Consider the following 22,144-nt stretch of genomic DNA (forward strand, 5'->3'; position numbering starts at 1 on the left):
TAATTGGAGATTTGTAACAGAGATAGTTTTTAAAAGAAATTTGTTCATCAATACTGCCTCCCAGAAACTTGGTTCATCTGAATTTCTTTGCTAAGTTGCTAAGTACCAAATCCACATGATTCCTTTATTGTTCCATTTGCCTCATTTTTTTTCACTATGGAAATTCTTGTCAAAATGGTGCTTGGCATTTATGAAAATGTATGAATTTCTGTTCACTGCAACTGTGAACGCAGAAAGTGGCTGCAGTTATACTTCCCCTTTCCATTCAGCAAAAAGGTTTTTCAACATTGCTTCAGAGTCGTAGTTCTGATCTAACTGCAGTGCATTAAATACCAGAGATGAGACCCATTTGAGGAAATCATCTCGCACCGTTCGAGTTTGGCACAATGCAGAATCTGACGTCAATGCAGTGTGAAATCTGGTTTAAGGAGTCAGAATCTTCTCAATGTCGTGAGAATCAGCTTGCATTAGATTCTTAAAATATACTTTCTTAAAAATGCAATAGTATAGATTTTTTTTAGTGATACAGCACGGAAACAGGCACCACCAAATGCATGCCGACATTGATCAAACCAGTTCTATGTTATCCCGCTTTCTATTCCACTCCTGACACACTAGTGGGGCAATTTGCAGAGGCCAATTAACCCACCAACCCACAAACAGTCAGGAGCACCCGGAGACAGCACCCATGGTCAGGATCAAGCCCGGGTCTCTGGCGCTAAGAGGCAGCAACTCTACCGCTGTGCCATATGATGATTTTTAGATACCCAGATGATTTTTTTAGGATATAAAACAATGAGGCACAGGAACAAGCCCATTGACACACAATGTTTGTGCTGAACATGAGCAAACTCTTATCTACCTGCACATGATTCATATCTCTCTATTCCCTGTATACCAATATGCCTATCCAAAAGTCTTCATATCAGAAAGCTGCCAATTCCCTATTTTTTCGATACCTCTTTCTGGAGTAGTTAGTTCAGTGAAAACGAAATTTAAATTATGTTAAATGCTCTTGGATATTCCTTAGTATCTCTGCAATCAGACCCCAAGCTAAATGAATCAAGAGTGTTGAGGTGCTACAAAATGGTATATTGTTTATCACCTCAAGGAATGAAGTTGCAAGGATTAAAACTCCGGACAGTGACTTTAGAAGGCTTTCAGGATGCCACACCCCTTGCGCGGCTAAACGTAAGACACGGACTGGCGGATCGCGAATTCAAGAGGAGCCTGTCGAGCTGGTCTCCTGCTCGTTGGACTTGACGGACTGTCGACCTGGAAGGCAGAGCCCAATGTGCCTGCCCCCGCTTGTTCAATCGAAGTCCAGAGACCGGGAGGATAGAGCCAGGGATGATGGACGTGAGGGGCGGGGAGCAAGAGAGGAGAGTGAGCCAGGGTCTGGCCTACCACGCCCTTGTGGTCAGCTGCAAGAGACACATCCCGGGGAAAAAAGATGGATGGGCGAGGAGAGGGACATCCAAGGAAGGAGATGGCAGGAGGCCCGCAGCAGCCTGGGACTTGTCTGGAACAGGCACCGCTCATAAGAGCTGCAGTGTGGACTTTGATAATGGCGCCAAAACATGGCGCCTCTTGCACGCAGGCTCAATGGACTATTTCTGTGCAATTGTTAAATGAGGATTGGGGGTATGGCAATAAACTACTCGACTGTTTGTAAGATAAAGAATTCCACTGTGTTACCACTTCGTACACATGACAATAAAAGGACCATTGAATCATTCAAAACTAAGTGGAAACTTGTTAAGACAGAAGTTTTAATAATATTATAACATATCCTCAAACATTAAAAAAATAGATGCAATAGAGATTTTGTTGATCATATTGAACAAGTTTTGTATGATTTGAATTCATACAAATTGAATTCATACAAATTGAATTCATACAAGCGTCTTTGAGTGTTTGAAAAGCGCTATATAAATGTAATGCATTATTATTATTATTATATAATGTGTCCAAACTTCATTCAGCAAATCTAACCTCAAAACATAACTTAATGCAAATATTGTTTCCAGAGAAACTGAAAATTTTCATTGCTTAAAACATTGTACATGCATACTGATTACAGTACTCACCTTTACACTGCACTCCCTGTCTAAAGAGTCCTTTCAAAAGCTTCTTGCAATACTGGCAAACAGTGGGACGAGCGTAGGAATGGATTACAAATGTGTGAGGCACTTTAACCTTGGAAAGGTAAATCTTATCCAGTTTAATCGGACGGCCAATGTACGGTTGTGAATTTGAGTGTTTCTCTCTTCCAGTGAAAGACTCAGATGGTGTCTTCTGCTACAAGTAAACAAACTAAAGTGTCATTGTATTTGCAGTTATATTTCTGTAAAATTCACAAAAAAGTTGTAAAAACATGACAAAATATATCAAATGTATAAGACATTGCTAAGGCCACATTTACAGTATTGCGTTCAATTTTGGTCGCCATTTTATAGAAAATAAGTTGTTAAGCGGAAAGGGCGCAGAGAAAATTTACGGGGGTGCTACCTGGTCTCGAGGGCTTGAGCTGGATAAGTGGCAGGCACAGTGGAGCAGTGGTAGAGTTGCTGCCTTACAGCGCCAGAGACCCAGGTTCGATCCTGACTACAGGTGCTGCCTGTATGGGGTTGTACGTTGTGACCATGTGGGTTTTCTCTGGGAGCTCCGATTTCCTCCCACATTCCAAAGATGTACAGGTTTGTAGGTTTATTGGCTCTGGTAAAATTGTTACTAGTGTGTAAGATAGTGTTAGTGTATGAGGTGATCGCTAGTCGGCACAGACTCGGTGGGCCAAAGGGCCTGTTTCCGCGCTGTGTCTCTAAAGTCTAAAGAATTAAAGAACTAGATAGAGTAAATGCACAATGTATTTTACCTAGAGTAGGGGAATGAAGAACCAGAAGACATGGGTTTAAGGTGAGCAGGGAATCCTGAGGGGTAACCTTTTTTATACAGACGCTAGTAGGTATATGCAACGAGCTGCCGGAGGAGGTATTTGACGCAAGTACTATCACAATGTTTATGAAACATTTGGACAGGCATGAGGTTTAGAGGGACATGGGCCAAACACAGGCATGTGGGACGAGTGTAGATGGGGCATGTTAATCAGCAAAGGCAAGTTGGGCCGGGGCCTGTTTGCACAGTTGATGACTTTATGACGATGAGCCAGGTACTATCTGATCATTTAGGAATGCTATGTATTATAGAAACACATTTCTATCTCTCACTATTTTTTCTTGCACACTTAAAACAGCAATTTGCACTTTGATTGGCTTAAATTTCTACCCCAATTGGTTCACACTTAGCTATCAGAGAGCATTATACAGTGTGCAAAGACATATGTTGAGTCAGTTTTAAAGTGCTTTGGAGAATTAGAGGGTTAAGCAAGTGCAATATGGAGCGATGAACATGGTTGCCGATAGACAAGGACATTTAGGTTGAACATCAAATGAATATACAATCTTAACTTCATGTTACCACATCGGAAATACGATGCTTATTCCCAATTAATGATTCAGCAGCAGTCAACTTGTGCATGGCTTTTAAAATACTGCTTTATCTGAATTCTAAAACATTTGCACTTTACATTTTCTCAGCTTCGGCAGATGCTACAAGTACACCTATTATGCAACTTAAATACTAATGCACTGAACTCACAGTATGTTGGTATTTATACCATAAGTGTGAGGGGAGATTGCTGAATAACAAATGCATCCGTTTACATAATTTATTCCATTGTTGGCTGTAGGATTACTTCTCCTGCCGCTTATTTCTTTAGACCTTCCTCAAAATCAATCCCAGTGCCATATTTTCGAAGGCAAGATTTCAATAATATGATGAAGCAATCGCCTACTCCCAATTTAAACATTAATTACTTTGAATTAAATTGTACACAACTAGGTCAAAAATGAGATGTATATAATTTATCATTTTGTATCCAAAAATACCTTTGAATAAACAGCAGATTTTCCATCACTGACTCACTGCGATTTAAATATTAAGAAACAAATATAGTTAGTTTAAGTTTATTATTATTGTTCACGTGTACCAAGGTACAGTGAAAAGCTTTTTGTTGTGTGCTATCAAGTCAGCGAAAAGACTATACATGATTACAATCAAGCCATCCACAGTGTACAGATATAGGTTAAGGGCATAAGGTTTGGTGCTTCATAAAGTTCAGTGAAGGGCAATTTATGATAGTCTGAGGGTCTCCAATGAGCTAGATGGCAGGTCAAGACATTTGGTTTATTATTGTCACATGTACAGAGGTACAGTGCCAAGCTTTTTTGTTGCGTGTTATCCAGTCAGCGAAAAGACTATACATGATTACAATCAAGGCGTTCACAGTGTAAATGTACAGGATAAAGGGAATAATATTTAGTGCAGGATAAAATCCAGTGAAGTCTGATTAAAGGTATATTCAAAGATCTCCAGTGAGAAGTCAGGACTGATCTCTAGATGGCAATAGGATGGTTCAGTTACCTGATTACAGCTAGGCCGAAACTATCTCTGAATCTGAAGGTATGTATTTCCACACTTCTGTGACTCATGGACTCATACAGCGTGGAAACCAGCGCTTCGGCCCAACTTGCCCACGCCGACCAAGATGTTCCATCTACGCTTCCAAGATGTTTCAGCAATGCTACTGCTATGGTTGAGAGAGATGCAATTTCAAATTGGCTTGTGCAAATTGCCCTGAGTGTATTAAATAAAACTAGTGTACATTGGTCGGACTCGGTGGGCCGAACGGCCTATTTCCACGCCTTCTCTCTAGAGATGCTGCCTGTCCCGCTGAGTTACTACAGCATTTTGTATCTATAAACTAAAAAGTTTGAAATCAGAAATATGCTATCCATTTGGATTATGCATTCCTTAAATTTGGAATAATGAAATCAGTACTAGAATCTGCCAACATTCTTAAGCTATTTAACTTTATTTTGCAATAAACTGAAATATCAACAGTTTAGCAAGTTGATACTTGTATACAAATTAAATCGGTGGAGGGGGATTTGAACCTATTGGGCTTTCCTTTGTCATCAACACTATCAATAAATGTTCTAAAAGAGCACCTCCTCCCTTCTTCAAGGAGGGACGTTTTAGTTTATAGACACTTCACATAGCAGTGAAGAACTTGATTTATATTTGAGCAGCGATCAAAAATGACATCCATCATTTCCAGAATGTTAGCAACAGGTAGAACATAGCAATGAACATCAAAGATTTGCACTATGTTTTCTCAGTGGTAACCATTTTAAGGTTTTTTTTGACAAGCACATAATTCGATTTTAAAAACAAACACTTCTCCCATGTAGCATTGTCATAAAGCGAATGGCGAGATTAAAAGGTAAAAGGTCTACACCAGCTGCCGATATTTGTGCAGTTTTATTTTGCATTTATTTATCCCACAGACATTTTTACAGGTTTTTAAAGGTGTCCTGTTAAACAGCTGCTTTTATTTTGTTGTAAACACAAACCTCTTATATCTAATCCCACGAGTCACTCAATAGGAAGCATTAAACATTCAGTGTAAATTACAAATGCATTTGAAGATTTAATTAAACTGCATAAACTACACACATTACTTTATTCACAATCAAACTAGCAGGCTTGTTATGGACTACGTTTATATTTTGTGTATCTTGTAGCAAAAATGTCAAATAAGGATGTATCATAGTCCTCTCATTAACTAGAGAGCAGTACCGAGCTACCATCTTCATTATTGGAGACCCTTGGACTACCTTTAATCAGACTTTATCTTGCACTAAATGTTATACACTTTACCCTGTATCTGTACACTGTACAGATTGTAACCATGTATAGTATTTTCTGACTTGATTGTAATACAGAGATACAGAGTGGAAACAAGCCAACAAGCCTTGCAGCCAACCGAGTCCACGCCGACCAGCAACCACCCCGTACTCTAGCACTATCCTACACACTAGGGACAATTTACAATTTACAGAAGCCAATTAACCTACGAACCTATACGTTTTTAGAGTGTGGGAGGAAATGAGAGCATCTGGAGAAAGCCCCTGCGGTCTCAGGGAGATTGTACAAACTCCATACATACAGAACCCGTAGTCGGGATTGAACCCGGGTCACTGCTGCTGTAAGGCAGCAACTCTACCGCTGCACCACTGTGCTGCCCTGTGCGACTGTGCTCCAGAGCAAAGGTTTCCAGAGTGCAGAGGTTGATCTGTGGTATGTATGGAGTTGGACCTCCAAGCATCTGTGGACATCTGCATGGGACCATAGAAGCAGGTGGACTTTACTTTCAACGTCCATGCAGCGGTCATTTTATAGAGGTGTATAAGATCATGAGAGGATTATATAGGGTAAATGCACAGTCTTTTACACATAGTAGGGGAATCAAGAACCAGAGGACATAGATTTAAGGTGAGGAGGGAAAATATAATAGGAGTCCGAGGGGCAAGTTTTTAAAACAAGGGGTGGTAGTTTATGGAATGAGCTGCTGGAGGAGTTAGCTGAGGCAGGTACAATCACAATGTTTAAAAAGGATTTGGACAGGTACATGGATAGGATAGGTTTAGAGGGATGAGGGCCAAACGCAAGCAAGTGGGACTGGTGTAGATAGGACATGGTGGCCAGTGTGTGCAAGGTATGCCGAAGGGCCTCTTTCAACACTATGACCCTATGACTCTATAATGTTCTGAAACCCAGATTATATAGCAGGCACTTCAAGGCGTTGGAATCCTGTCTCCATAAAGGACACTAGATTAATTGTAAGGATACGTAAGCCACCATCAGTGTCCTCCCTGAAGTCCACATCTCCAGCAGTGAGGTCCCCACTCCTCAGTCGGCTCCTTCGGTTATGAGGGATGATTATCAGGCGGATATGGGAAAAGTGTTAAGGATGTATTCCTTAAAGAACTACAACATCCCCACTAACTCCTGGGAATCTCTTGCTCATTACCACAAAGTGGAGAAAACATTGGGATTGGTATGAAGAGCCTTTAGTCCATGTATTGGGAGCATACAGTAGCCCTGCATAAGCAATGGAATTACATGTCCACCACTGATTGACCGACAACTGGTGGTCCAGCCCCTCCTTAATCCGGATAAATTCCGCCTGGGAGGTCCCCCTGAAAATGTGGCCAGGTGAGGTAACCAATCTCAACCTCTTTTGGACTCCAGCCCAGCCGGAGTCGGCAGATCAGTTCCAAGAGCCGACTTCCATGGCCTACTTTGCGGGCCGGTATCTCGGTCCCCCAAGACTGCGACCTATGTTGGTCTTGCAAAACGGATAACCCCGAAAGGCTCTGGAAGCAAGGATGCTGGAAAATCTGTGGTGAACCTGTAACAGACACCTCACAAACAACCCACATCACCCCCTCCTCCCACCCTCACCCAATGCTACCTTCTGCCCCAGCCCAGCCCCATTTGCCACCTCAGAGCCCCACACAGCCGGATGGAAGTAGGCAGTCCTCAATCCAAAAGGATAAGAGATAACTTGGCCTGTAGTTGCTGGAGTTTGAGGAAGGATGAGAGGAGGGCATTGCATTGAAACTTACCAAATAGTGAAAGAGTGGATGTGGAGAGGATGTTTTCACTAGTGGGAGAGTCTAGGATCAGAGGCCATAGCTTCAGAATAAAAGGACGCCGCTATAGAAAGGCGACCAGGAAGAATTGCTTTAGTCAGACGGTGGTGAATCTGTAGAATTCATTGCCACAGACAGCTGTGGAGGTCAAATCAATGGATATTTTTAAGGTGGCGATTGATAGATTCTTGATTAATAAGGATATCTGGGGTTATGGGGAGAAGGCAGGAGAATGGGGTTGAGAGGATAAGATAGATCAGCCATGATTGAATGGTGGAATACTCTTGATGGGCCGAATGGCCAAATTCTGCTCCTATAACTTACGGATTTATGAACTTTTAACAACATTAATCATGGTAATCATGACACTGCTCACTGTGTGGGGTCAACTGCTACTGCAAATCTCATGAATTCCTGTTACTCATATCATCTGACATGGAACAGTTGAATATTAGCTTCACTTGCTATTACACTCGTTTCAAAAGATAATTGCTGCAGCACTTCAGATTAAGTCTGATTCCTCAGTGTAGATAAATGGGCTATTAATATCACGGGAAACGCACACATGCAAAGTCTATGCCTTGAAAGATCGGAACTAAGAAGCATGTTTTTTTCATTTACAAGGTGAAAGGGTTTAAAGGCAGAAAATGTCACACTGCACCTGTTGCTCTTATTCCACATTGGGCAATGAATAGTTCCGCACCGCTCCTGTATTTGGTAAAACACTTGAAGTACCTTTATCCTCGATATGCAGCTTTGAAAACAGCAAGTCCCTTGACAGTATCAACCACTACCATGGCATCTCATGTGTCAGCGCACAGTCTGGATCTGGTGCTTGGAGTTCTAATGTCATTTATCTTTTTCATCAATATTTTTTATTCTATTTAAATTTTAAACATGCTCTCGACATGTTGCCTTCTTGGGTGTCACTTTAGATAGTAGATCAGGCTTATGCAAGGTTAGGATGCAGACGTCTCTCTCTGGATACCAGACTGACCCAGTGATGGCACCCAACCAAGAGGTTCATTGGGGACCAGGCCTCTGTTGATTCAAAGATCAGCTGGGTGCGGGATCTATCGTTGGCTAGGATTAGAATTGCTAACCCGAAGGGGGCAGACTGATCCCGAAGGGTCAGCAGGGTCCTGACCTATTCATATTCTGCAGAGATGCTGCCTGACCCACTGTATTACTCCAGCACTTTCAGTCAGAGAGTTGTGAATCTGTGGAATTCTCTGCCTCAGAAGGCAGTGGAGGCCAATTCTCTGAATGCATTGAAGAGAAAGCTAGATAGAGCTCTTAAGGATAGTGGAACCAGGGGTTACGGGGAGCAGGCAGGAACAGGGTACTGATTGAGAATGATCAGCCATGATCACATTGAATGGCGGTGCTGGCTCGAAGGGCCGAATGGCCTACTCCTGCACCTCTTGTCTATTGTCCTTTTGTTATTTAAAAATCATTAGGTACATTATGCAAGTGATTTCATAGTGCTAAAGAAGGGTCCCAACTCAAACCATTAGCCCTACCCACAATTGCTGCCTGATCTACTGAGTTACTCCAGAACTTTGTGTCCTTTTGTGTAAATGAAGCATCTGCAGTTCCTTGTTTCTAATTTTTTTTTAAATAACCACCAATTAAGGTAGCTGCCATTCAAGATGACCAGTTAACTGCTTACCTTAGATTAAAAGCTGGCAATGACTGAGCTAATTAACATTATCATCTCATAGATATTCATTTAATGAAAATTAAGCAGTTGAGTGAGAATTACCCGACTAATATTAGTGGTTAATTGAACCCTCGGGTAATACGAGCACTTGGGTGATATTCAATGGAATAATATCAATATTTCAGTCATTTTTATTTGGTTATCATTATTAGCTCAGTGATAACCATTGGAGCTAATGCTGGCATTCCAGTAACACTGAATGAGCTGGTGTTAGTATTACTATAACACCTTTAAGATAAAAATATATTAATAATATCCATTGGGGTGGTATTTCCAAGAGACTCATTCAGTTAATGTTAACATTTTAGTGGGCTAATGGATATATCCCCGTGGCACCCTGTGTGTTAATGACACCATGGACTATTAGCAGCTCCACATTAAAAAGGTTAGCGATGATTTCACTGACATTGAGCCAATGTTGTATTGCAGATAAATTTGCACAATTAACAGCGTAGCCGTGGAATTTAATAGGGAAGCAAAATTCCAATAACATTGAAATGAAATTGTGCAGTGGAGGACCGCGGCCTGTAGAGGGAGCTGCCAAGCCAGCCCCTGCTCGTCCCTGAAGAGGATAGAACTAGTGTACGGGGATTGCTGGTCGGCGCAGACTTGGCGGGCCGAAAGGCCTGTGTCCCCACTGTATCTCTAAACTAAACTATACTCACCATACTCTGTGAAAAAAGTTGCCTCTCATGTTCTGATTAAATCTTTCCCATTTCACCTTAAACCTATGTCCTCTGGTATTTGTTTGCTCTACTCTGGGGAAAAGACTGTACATTCACCCGATCCATTTCCCTTGTTATTCACTCTACCACGATCCCCATCATGATCCCCTCAAGGTGAATGAAGAGGAGGAGTCGAGAGGGTGACTGGGATGGCAGGAAATATGCATGCACACCAGGATGGGCGGGGGGGGGGGGGGGGGCAGAGGAAAGAGGGGGGTGTTGTTAGAGGGGTGAGTTACTTGAAATTTGAGAATTCAGTGTTCATACTGTTGGGCTGTAAGCTAGCCAAGCAGAATATAAAGCGCTGTGCTTCCAGTTTGCGTGTGGCCTCACCCTGGCAGTGGAAGAGATCATGGACAGAGAAGACTGCATAGGGAGACAAAATGTAATTAAAACCCTCCGGCTGTACTTTTCACTCCTCCTCCTTCTCTAACACCATCCTTTCCGTCTGAAGAAGGGTCTCGACCGAAACGTCACCTATTCCTTTTCTCCTGAGATGCTGCCTGACCCACTGGGTCACTCCAGCATTTTGTGTCTGTCTACAATTCTTCCAGGACTGGTCCGAGGAGATACTGAGAAGGAAATGTTTCTTAACACAGAGGGAAGTGAACCATTAGTATTAGATTTCAGCATTAGAGATACAGCGCGGAAACAGGTCCTGTGGCCCACCAGGTCCGCACCGACCAGGAGGACATACAAACTCCGTAGAGACAAGCACCCGTAGTCAGGATCGAACCCGGGTCTTGGGTGCTGTAAGCAGTAGCTCTACCGCTGTGCCACCGTGCCGCCCTAGAAGCCAGTTAATCACTCAGCACATTCACAAAAAGAGTTAAATATTCTTCTTAGGGATAGAGAGATCAAGGAATAAGGGAAGAAAGTGTCAGCAGTTCATTTTTGGCCATTAGGCCCATCAAGTCTACTCCGCCACTCAATCATGGCTGATCTATCTTTACCTCTCAACCCCATTCTCCTGACTTCTCCCCATAACCCCTGACACCCTTCCTAATCAAGAATCTATCAATCTCCACCTTAAAAATATCCAATGCTTTTGCCTCCACATTTGTCTGTGGCAATGAATTCCACAGATCCACCACCCTCTGACTAAGGGTCAGAAGAAGGGTCTCGACCCGAAACGTCGCCCATTCCTTCTCTCCTGAGATCCTGCCTGGCCTGCTGAGCTATTCCAGCTTTTTGTGAATGAATATGTTCGATTTGTACCAGCATCTGCAGTTATTTCCTTACACCCTCTGACTAAAGCAATTCCTCTGCATCTCTTTTCTAAAAGTACATCCTTTCCTTCTGAGGCTGTGCCCTCTGGTCCTAGATTCTCCCACTAGTGAAAACATCCTCTCCACGTCCACTATCCAGGCCTTTCAACTATTCGGTAAGTTTCAATGAGGTCCCCCCTCACCTTCTAAACTCCAGTGAGTATAAGCACAGTGCAGTGAAGCGCTCATCATAGGTTAACCCAATCATTCCTGGGATCATTCACGTAAACCTCCTCTGAACCCTCTCCAATGCCAACACACCCTTCCTCGGATATGGGGCTCAAGCTAAATGTGGAATGATCTGCCACCATCATATTGAATGGTGAACCAAGCTTGAGCAAATGGCCTAATCCTGCTCCAATCTTTCTATCGGGATGCATCACAGCATAGTCTGGAACAGCTCTATCCAAGACCCCCAAGAAACTGCAGACAGTTAGAGACGTAGCCCAGACCATCACGCAAACCAACCTCCCTACCATTGACTCCATCTATACTTCTCACTACCTCAGCAAGACCACCAGCATAATCAAGGACCAGTCTCACCCTGGTCACTCCCTCTTCTCCCTTCTCCCACCAGGCAAGGGTACAGAAGTTTGAAAATGTATACCTCCATATCTAGGGTCAGTTTTTTCCTAGCTGTTATCAGGCAACTGAACCATCCTTGTATCAGCAAGAGAGCTGTTCTGACCTCCCATCTGCCTCATTATAGATCTGGATGTGGAGGAAGGAATTGCAGATGCTGATTTATACCGACTATAGACTCAAAGTGCTGGAGTAACCCAGGGATCGGGCAGCATCTCTGAAGAAGGCTTCAGACACGAAACGTCACCCATTCTATTTCTCCAGCGATGCTGCCTGACCCTCCGAGCTACTCCAGCATTTTTTGTCAATCTTTAATCTGACTTAGCTGGACTTTATCTTGTACTAAATGTTATATGCTTTAACCTTTACCTGTACACTTTGGATGACTTGATTGGAATCGTTTATAGTCTTTCTGCTGACTGCATAGCATGCAACAAAAAGCTTCTCACTGCACCTCGGTACACGTGACAATAATAAAGTAAACTATACTAAACTACCTACTCTTGAGAAATGAACTTAATTGATGCTATTATTTGAAAGATTTTCATACAGTTAACAATTTCAGTAGAATGCATTGTGTTGACATTAGAATTTCTATGGCACTTTAAGGTTACAAAAATATTTCAAAGACCTTCAGTTGCAACGGGTTGCTATTTCATAGGCACTTGTGACAATGGATCATATGTGATGGATTTATCCTCAATTAATGCTGGGCTTTTGGTGACATTCTCAGAGACACGCTGAGGTTTGTTGAATTGCAGTCAAGGTTAGCATTTTGGTGCTGTGCATTGCACTACCAGCAGCATGGTGACATTTAACCAGCTGACATATATACCAGACATAACCACTTGCATAGATATTGCACATTGACATTAGGCGAGTCCTCCATGCCCCTTACATGTGGAATAGGGCAACAGAGAGAAGAAAGAAACCATTTATTGAGACTGCCGCCTTTTTAATATAAGACTTGAGAAGCTCGGAGATTGAGTATCCACTTGATTTGGTATTTTGCTCCCATTCATCAGTATCACATAAGAGCTAATTTTTATTGAATGACTGTTATATCTTGGTATTGACCATTGTTCTTTATAGGAGAGAACCAACCATCGTTGTGTTGGAATGCACAGCATTTTCATTTCACACTGAATGCCAGAACAGATGGAAAGTTTCAACAAAAATGTAAACGAGCCGTTTGTTGATCAAGGATACAAACAGTTCTTAGGTTCTGTTTCTTTCCTGTGATAACTGATAAAAATAAGTGGCTAAGGAGATAACAGGGCAGTGTTCTTGTGTTTGTATTATAACAGAGCTCTCCATATATGCACAATAAAGATAGAACCAAGAGAAATACAAAGCCAAAAGTTGTAACTGCAGTGTGAGATGTATAATGAGCTGGAAGGAAAACGAGGAAAGATTTGGAAATAGATTCATAAATCAATGGTCTGTGGATGCATTATCAAGCAATCAGAATGTATGCTTGCACTTTAAGGCCATGAGTCAAATCACAAATAATATCCAATTTGGTTCTCTAAAACTGAAGTTTAGATCATTATCAATATTAAGAATTATGCACCAATTATTAATATTTCCCGTCTAACATTTTAGAGCTTTCAATGGGTAAAATTTTAAGTAATCTTCACTTAATTTCAATGCTCTTATACCGATTTCTCCTCTTTAATCATTTTGAGACTTTTCCCATCTTAATAAATTGTAAAATAAACACTTACAATCTGTGCTTCATGGAAACAGCATCCAGGATGTGGCATTAAACAATTTCCCAGCCAGGGATATCACTGAATTATTACCTGTTTAAATATCAGCACTCATCCACCATTGAACCCTACACTACTTAATACTACAGTATTCAAATTATGCCACGTTTCTTAAAAACTGAATAAACTACCTTAGAAAAGTTGAAACTAAACTGAGCCTTTGTCTTGAGGTGATTGTTTTGGACAGATAAGGAGAGCTTCTTCAAAGTAGACTTACCTTGAGGAGGTTGATTTGGAGAGAGGAGGACATCTTCAAAGTAGGTATATCTTGAGGAGATTGAGGGCTATCTTGCAGACTTTAAGTACAAGATGGTCCATTGATAATTTGTGAGAATTTGGGGGGGATTTTTTGATCCTGAATCCTGATTGTCATTTGTATGCACATTTGGGTATAAACCTCGCTACATGTGACAATAAACTAAAGTCAAACTCAAACTCAAGTGACAGCTGAATCAATTGAACCTTCAATGTGCAGAGATGTATACAATGTGAGTTTAGTGATCTCTTTGGACCTTGATTGCTTACATCTACTTTTTGAGTTGACCTAATTTTTGTTGGATCGACAGATTTTCGGTCACTTGCGTTTCACTAAAAGAGTACTTCTCCACTTCCTGCTAATGGGCTTTGCTGTGCATGAAATTGGTACCAACCTTAACATGGAACCAGATTACTAAGTGGAACCTAGCACTACAACACTGAGCAAAACACAGTAAAAATATGAAAGTTGCATAACAAGTTGCTCTCTTTGAAGAAATGTAAAAGCTTATACATTTTGGAATATTATGCACAATCATTAAGCATGTTTTAATATCCAGTAGAGAATTTAAAGGTTTGTTGAAATTAACAGCCATTTAAATAAAAAGCAATTGAGGCAATTATTGAGGTATACGAACCAAGCTATCTACCATGTAAAACAATACAAACTGTGCTTATTAATTTCCATATGTTTACTTCCCTAAAATACTTAATGCTCTTCTAATTTTTACCTTCAGAAGGGATGAGGTGATTAGAACACCCAAGAATAATGAGGCTGTTATTTCTACAATAATCATCTGCTGAAGATGATGTTTGAATAAATCATTATGTCAAATATGAATCATTAACAGTGTGTAATCAAAGTGCGTAATTTACTAAATGTTTAAAAATTATGTTGCTGACTAAATCAACAGATGGTGATTATTTTATACGCTAGGAGTCGTTTGGTAGACATTCTGTTAAAAATGGGATTAGAGCATTGCATAGAAATTACTATAACATTGTACATCTGTGCCCACCGTATCCGAGAACGCAAGAAATTAGAGAGAGTTGTGGACGTAGCCCAGACCATCACAAAAACCAACCTCCCTTTCATTGACTCCATCCACACTTCACACTTCACACAGCCGAGGCAAGGCCACCAGCATAATCAAGAACCAGTCTCACCCTGGTCACTCCCTCTTCTCCCCTCTCACATCAGGCAAGAAATGCAGAGGTTTAAAAATGCATACCTCCAGATTCAGGGACAGCTTTTCCCCAGTTGGTATCAGACAACTGAACCAGCCTCTAACCAGCGAGAGAGTAGTCCTGACCTCCCATCTACTTCATTGAAAATCTTTGAACTATCTTTAATTGGACTTTATCTCACCCCCCTTGTACCCCTTGTACTCTTTATCCTTTATCTGTACATTGTGGATGGTTTGATTGTAATCATGTATTTATCTTTGGCATGTTTCTATCTTTGGTATAAACCAGCATCAGTAGTTCTTTACTTCTACCTGTACACACGTATAGTCTTTTCGCTGACTGGACAGCATGCGGCAAAAAGCTTTTCACTGTACCTCGATGAAGGTGGCAATAATAAACTAAACAAACATTCAGGTACAGCTGGGTGTGTGCTAGATTTATATTCTATTGACGTGTTGCATTCTTTAAGACAACCTACCAGTGACATTTCATCTGGCGTACTCGGCAATAGATCATTAGAGACGGACTGTGAAGCGGTCAAACCCGTTAGCGAGACATTGGAAAGGCGTCTTTTGCGCACGCCACTGCAGTTGTTGGGGATTTTGAACGCACATCTCTTGTGGTAGCTGAGACCGCATCCTGCAAATAATAAAATGCAAAGATGCAATCAGCAATAGAAATAGGCATATTTAAATTTTTTTTAAAGATAAAATCTCAGTTATTGCACACAATGAGAATGAACAATAGCCATTGAAAGTCTTGATGAACAGCTCCCAAATAAAGTAATCTAATTGTCTCAACTTAGGTCGGCAATGAGCCTGCACAGTAATTGAAACGGGGTGATTCAACTTCGGAGGTTAGATTACGTACATTAGCCAAATATTCCTGTACTGAGGCAATGACAAACTGCAATTTGTCTGCTGCATTTCCTCCAAAATAACAGTGGGTTAACATCTCATCTTGTGTTTTGATATACACTTTGCTGTTATCAGGCAACTGAACCACCCTACCAACAACTAGAGAGTAATCCTGAGCTTCCATCGACCTCATTGATTGTACCTGAGCTACTATCTACCTCAGACTATCTTTGATCGGATTTTACATTATTCCCTTTATCATGTATCTGTACACTGTGGACTGCTCGATTGTAATCATACATTGTCTTTCCGCTGACTGGTTAGCTTGCATCAAAAGCCTTTCACTGTACCTCGGTACACGTGACAATAAACTACACTAAACTAACTAAACTAAGACCCAGGCGGTCACAAGCAAAACGTGCAAACAACAGACAGATAGCACCCGAGGTCAGAAGTGAACCCAGGTTTCTGGCGCTGTGAGGCAGCAGCTCTACCAGCGGTGCAGCCAAACTAAATTCCCTACTAAATCGGTTAAACAGATCATGGTAAAACAGTTTTGGAAAAGGATTCACTTTTCAAGAAGTAGTTCTTTAAAGTAAACTAAACTAAACACTCATCAATCCTCCAAAATAGAGTGGTATAGTTTGTTACCAAGTGCTGATGTAAGTCAGCGGGTCAGGCAGGATCTCTGGAGAACATGAATTGATGATGTTTCCAGATGGGAACATTCAGCCGGATTGTAGACGGGAGGAGGAAAGCTGGAAGAGAGGAGGGGCAGTACTAAGCCTGGCAAGTAGTAGGTGGATACAGGTGAGGGGGGCGTTGTTAGGCAGGTGGTTGGACAAAGGCTAGGGATGAAAAGACAATGGGCCTGATGGGTCTCGACCTGAAATATCACCTATTCCTTTTCACGCCACTGATATTGTTTACCCAATCTATGCCCATCTTCCTCCTTGTATTTATTCTACTAATGAAAATAATAACCGTGGGATTCTTTCAGGTGCTATGGTTTCCTTCCACATCCCAAAGATGTGTGGGTTTGTGTGCTAATTGGCCTCTGTAAATTGTCCCTGGTGTGCAGGGGGCAGATGAGAAATTGGGGCGGCACAGTGGAGTAGTGGTAGAGTTGTTGTCTTACAGCACCATAGACCCGGGTTCATTCCTGACTACGGTTGCTGTCTGCACAGAGTTTGTACGTTCTCTCTGTGACCGTGTGGGTTTTCTCCGGGTGCTCCGGTTTCCTCCGACACTCCAAAGACATGCAAGTTTGAAGGTTAGTTGGCGGGTAAAATTGTAAATTATCCCTAGTGTGTAGGATAGTATTAGTGTATGGGATGATTGTTGATTGGAGCGAGCTCAGTGGGCCAAAGGGCCTGTTTCTGCGCTGTATGTCTGAAGTCTAAATTAAACTGTTGAGAAGACAATCTTAACAAGTTTCAGCTAAAATGGTATGCCTGTTATAGGATGCAATCATAGGATTTCAGCAGCAAAAAATGGGATTCATTATGGTCAGGACTGACTTGTAAATATTCTGTATAGAAAGGAACTGCAGATGCTGGTTTAAACCGAAGATAGACACACAAAGCTAGAGTAACTCAGCGGAACAGGCAGCATCTCTGGAGAGAAGGAATGGGTGACGTTTCGGGATGAGACCCTTCTACAGTCTGAAGAAGGGTCTCGACCCACAACGTCACCCATTCCTTCTGAGTTACTCCAGCTTTTTGTGGTGTAAATATCCTTCTTGAAAACAAGTTGCAATCTGCCCACATCCACTTCACAACAAGGAGATGGCACTCCACCTCATGGCATATAAAGTTATTTCAAGCTGGTGTAAAAAAACATGCAAAAACGTCACGTTTTCAGCTACAAAATTACGAATTTGCATTCGATTTTCATTAGGCTTTCTGTAGAATTAACACTTTGAATTTAATGCACGGTTCCACCCCAGATCCGAGGGAGGAAATACGCCTGTGAAACTAGTTCCCGCGTAAAGGGACATGGCTCCAGAGATGGGCGGCCTAACAATGCATCATCTAGAGAAGCGTTTTAAATCTTTTTTTGCCTTTTTAATAATAAAGCCTATGTTAACATATTTAGCCTGAGCCCACCATTGGCTATAATGTGAGCAGTTTTAGGCCCTATTTCTGAGGAAGGATGTGCTGGCGTTGGAGAGAGTTCAGAGGTTTACGAGAATGATCCCAGGAATGATTGAGTTAATGTATGATGAGCATTTTATGGTTCTGGGCCTGTATTCGCTGGAGTTTAGAAGGATGAGGGGGGAACTCATAAAAACTTACCGAATCGTGAAAGGCCTGGATAGAGTGGATGGTTAGAGGATGTTTCCACTAGTGGGAGAATCTAGGTCCAGAGCGCACAGCCTCAGAAGAAAAGGAAGTAGCTATAAAAAGGGAGGTGTGCAGGAATTTCATATGAGTGAAATGTGGATGTGGGGAGGATGTTTCCACTGGTGGGAAAGTCTAGGGCCAGAGACCATAGCCTCAGAATAAAAAAGATGTACCTTTATAAAGGAGAAGAGGAATTTCTGCAGCCAGAGGGTGGTGAATCTGTGGAATTCAATGCCACAGATGGCCGTGGAGACCATCATTGAGTATTTTTAAGGTGGAGGTTGCTAGATTCTCGATTAGTACAGGTGTCAACTCTAATGGGGAGAAGGCAGAACGGGGTTGAAAGTGAAAGACACTTCAGCCATGATTGAATGGCATAGCAGACTCGATAGACCAAATAGCCTAATTCTGCTCTTATGACCCATGAACTTATGAATAATGATATTCTTTTCAAACATTTTGCTGCTGATGAGGTTTGAAATGCTCTTGATGTTTTCCCCTCTGCCCCACCTGGACTCCCACCTATTTCTCCACCCCCTCGCCCCTCCCTCACTACTCTCCTCCCCCTGGCTTCATAATCCACAACTCTTTAAACCTGTCTCACACCCATTGTTCTTATCTCTAACCTTTGTTCTATCAATCAGCCTGTCAAAAAAAAACCCTCGTCTATGTCCACGTATTACCAGCCATGCTTTGTCCTGCCTCTCCCCTCTTCCAGATCCCACCAATGCCCCCCCTCCCCCCCCCCCCCCCCCCCCCCCCCCCCCCCCCACAATCAGTCTGAAGACCCAAAACATCAGCTGCCATTATCTCCAGGGATGCTGCCTGTGTTACTCTAATATTTTGTGACTATCTTTGGTAAAACTAACATCTGTTTGTTATTGTGTGGGAAGGAACTGCAGATGCTGGTTTATACCGAAGATAGACACAAAATGCTGGAGTAACTCAGCAGGTTAGGCAGCATCTCTGGAGAGAAGGAATAGGCGATGTTTCGGGTCGAGACCCTTCCTCAGACACATCGTGTAGCCGGAGAGCAGGAGGAATCAGTAATGAGGAATGAGTTACTCCAGCATTTTGTGTCTATCTGGTGTAAACCAGCATCTGCAGTTCCTTCCTAGACAGGTAATAGTTCAACACAGCTTTCCCCACTTTTCCTGCAACTTAAAACTTTTTTAAAATCTTTTTCCCCAGTTCTGACAAACAGTTTTCAACTTGAAACATTAACCTGGTTTCTCTTTCCACAAATACTATCTTATCTGCTAAATGTTTATTTCAATTGCCATTTGGTTTATGGGCCTTGAATAGGCGTAGTTTAGTTTTAGAGATACAGCGTGGAAACTGGCCCTTCTGCCCACCAGGACGTGCCGACCAGTGATCACCTGTATGCTCGTTCTACCCAACACAATAGGGACAATTTACAGAAGCCAATCAACCTACAAACCTGCACATCGTTTGGGATGTGGGAGGAAACTGGAGCACCCGGAGAAAACCCACACGATCACGAGGAGAATGTACAAACTCCATACAGACAGTATCCGTAGTCAGGATCGAATCCGGGTCTCTGATGCTGGAAGGCAGCAACTCTACTGCTGTGCCACCTTGCTGCCTGTTCCACTCTCATTTAACCCTATTGCTCCTGGATCTGTTTACAATGGTCGCTCCAAGAGGCCGAGTGCATGTCCGGACGCGGTATACAGCGGTGGGGGACACAACGTCTACACATGGCCAGGCTGACCCTTCAACATCTGCAGGACAACGGGCCTTCATGGTCAGGCCATGAATCCTACACTTCAAACAACTGGGACTTAAAAATGCAACTCAGTATACTGTCTCAGTGTACTACCTCCATACACTTGGACTGCAGCTGAGATGCTTATCTAAGATGTATCCAAGTGCTTATACCTGTGCTGAATTTATACGGAAATGAATTTCATTGTACCTCTGTACATGTGACAATAAAGTACCCTTGAACCATTGAATCAATGAATTGCAGTTAAACAATGTTCCTCATTAAATTATTTTCCTATTCCATATTTTGTAAATCACAGGGTCAAAGAAAGGACTGAGACAGCAATATATTCAGCGGAGTCTGTCAAATCGAAAGGGCAATACTGCTCTTTTCTCTATGACACAAAAACACCTTCTCAGTTTTAAAGAAAACACTTAATATACAGTACTTGAATACAGCGTTTGAAACCTGTCATCTGCTGTGAATAAAATAATTCTGGAGGCCCTTCACATTCTGTTAGTGGGGAATGAAAGGAGGCATTTTGTCTGTTGCACTAATTAGACGTTATCCCCGGAACTTGTACATACTGTTCATACTTAAATAGCAGAATATAATTTCAATCAATAGTCACAGCATGACACAAAATGAGGCCTAACCTCATGCTTTAGAGAAAGGCTAAGGCCTTTGTGTAAAAATTGTTAACAAAGGTGTTCAAAGACATGGATGACATTTGAATGGATACACGTATTCATTGCATTGTGAATTGTGTAACTGTTGATAGTGTTATTTTGCTTAAAATGTATGTATATTATACATTTCAATTATTGAGGAAAGACGGCAGAAAATTTGCCACAAATTACTGAGCAAATCAATGATTCATTAATAATGTGATAAAATGTTGACAAAAGCTTTTAATGTTCTAAATATTTACGTAGAATTTTGCCATGTTACATGCTAATAGACTGGTATTACATTAATAAAAGCATGAATTAATTTAGTCGTTTATTGTCACGTGTACCTAGGTACAGTGAAAAGCTTTTGTTGTGTACTATCCAGCCAGTGGAAAGACTATACATGATTATAATCAAGCCATCCACAGTATACAGATACAGGATAAAGGGAATAACGTGAATAGCGTATAGTGCTTGATAAAGTCCAGCAAAGCCTGATCAAAGATAGCCCGAGGGTCTCCAATGAGGTAGATAATAGCTTAGGACTGCTCTCTTGTTATTGGTAGAATGGTTTCATTATTAAGTAAGGTTAACATAAAGAAAATGTGCAAAGGTAAAAGGCTTTGAATAACAAATAGATTCTCTCGATTTCATTAGAAATGCAAAAATATGATAGCTTTTAAACAATTAAATCCAAAATGTGTTTTAGTTTAGTTTAGATAAGTTTAGAGATACAGTGTGGACACAGGCCCTTCACCCACCAAGTCCACACTGACCATTGATCACCCAATCACACTAGTTCTATGTTCTCAACTTTTGCACACTTGGGGCAATTTACAGAAGCCAATTAGCCTACAGACCTGCACGTCTTTGGGATGTGGGAGGAAACCGTAGCACCTGGAGGAAACCCACATGATCACATGGAGAATGTGCAAACTCAGCACAGACAACACCCAAGGTCAGGATCGAACCTGGGTCTCTGGCATTGTGAGGCAGCAGCTCTACCGCTGCTCCACGATGCCCTCAGGGATGTGACTGCATAAAGTTACCTTTAAATAAGTAACTTGCTGCATTAAATTAGTTCATAACTAAACTATATCCTTTGAAAACTCCTAAAATTTCAGCTTTCTTTTAATGTATAAATGAGATAAAAGCCCAAATCCATATCTCAATGACTAACATGGACTAGGTTTTTATTATTTCGTGTTAGTTTTGTTTGGCAGCATTAAATTTGTGGTCATTAGAAATAGGCTTTTCAAAGTCTCCCAAGTTACAATTGGGGTGGCACAGTGGCGCAGCAGTTGTGTTGCAGCCTTACAGTGCCAGAGACCCGGGTTCGATCCTGACCTCAGATGCCTTCGGCACAGAGTTTGTATGTCCTCCCTCTGACCGCATGGGTTTTCTCTGGGTGCTCCAGTTTCTTCCTACATCCCAAAGACGTGAAGGTTTGTAGGTTTATTGGCTTCTGTG

The 22,144-nt window shown here is 41.8% G+C and overlaps 1 protein-coding gene across 4 annotated transcripts in view; it reads right to left on the bottom strand.

Moving 5' to 3' along the window:
* Positions 1–22,144, bottom strand: part of prkd1 (protein kinase D1) — a 148,298-nt gene that overhangs the window by 41,061 nt on the left and 85,093 nt on the right. For 3 of the 4 annotated variants that reach the window (XM_078406421.1, XM_078406419.1, XM_078406423.1), the window contains 2 exons: positions 15,551–15,711; positions 2,091–2,301 (listed from right to left, as the gene is read on the bottom strand). In XM_078406421.1, the coding sequence (XP_078262547.1) occupies positions 2,091–2,301; positions 15,551–15,711 (372 nt within the window). The remainder of the gene's footprint in view (positions 1–2,090; positions 2,302–15,550; positions 15,712–22,144) is intronic. The other variant, XM_078406420.1, reaches the window with a different exon arrangement.

Source organism: Rhinoraja longicauda, chromosome 10, assembly GCF_053455715.1.
Source record: "Rhinoraja longicauda isolate Sanriku21f chromosome 10, sRhiLon1.1, whole genome shotgun sequence".
NCBI classification, from domain to species: domain Eukaryota; kingdom Metazoa; phylum Chordata; class Chondrichthyes; order Rajiformes; family Arhynchobatidae; genus Rhinoraja; species Rhinoraja longicauda.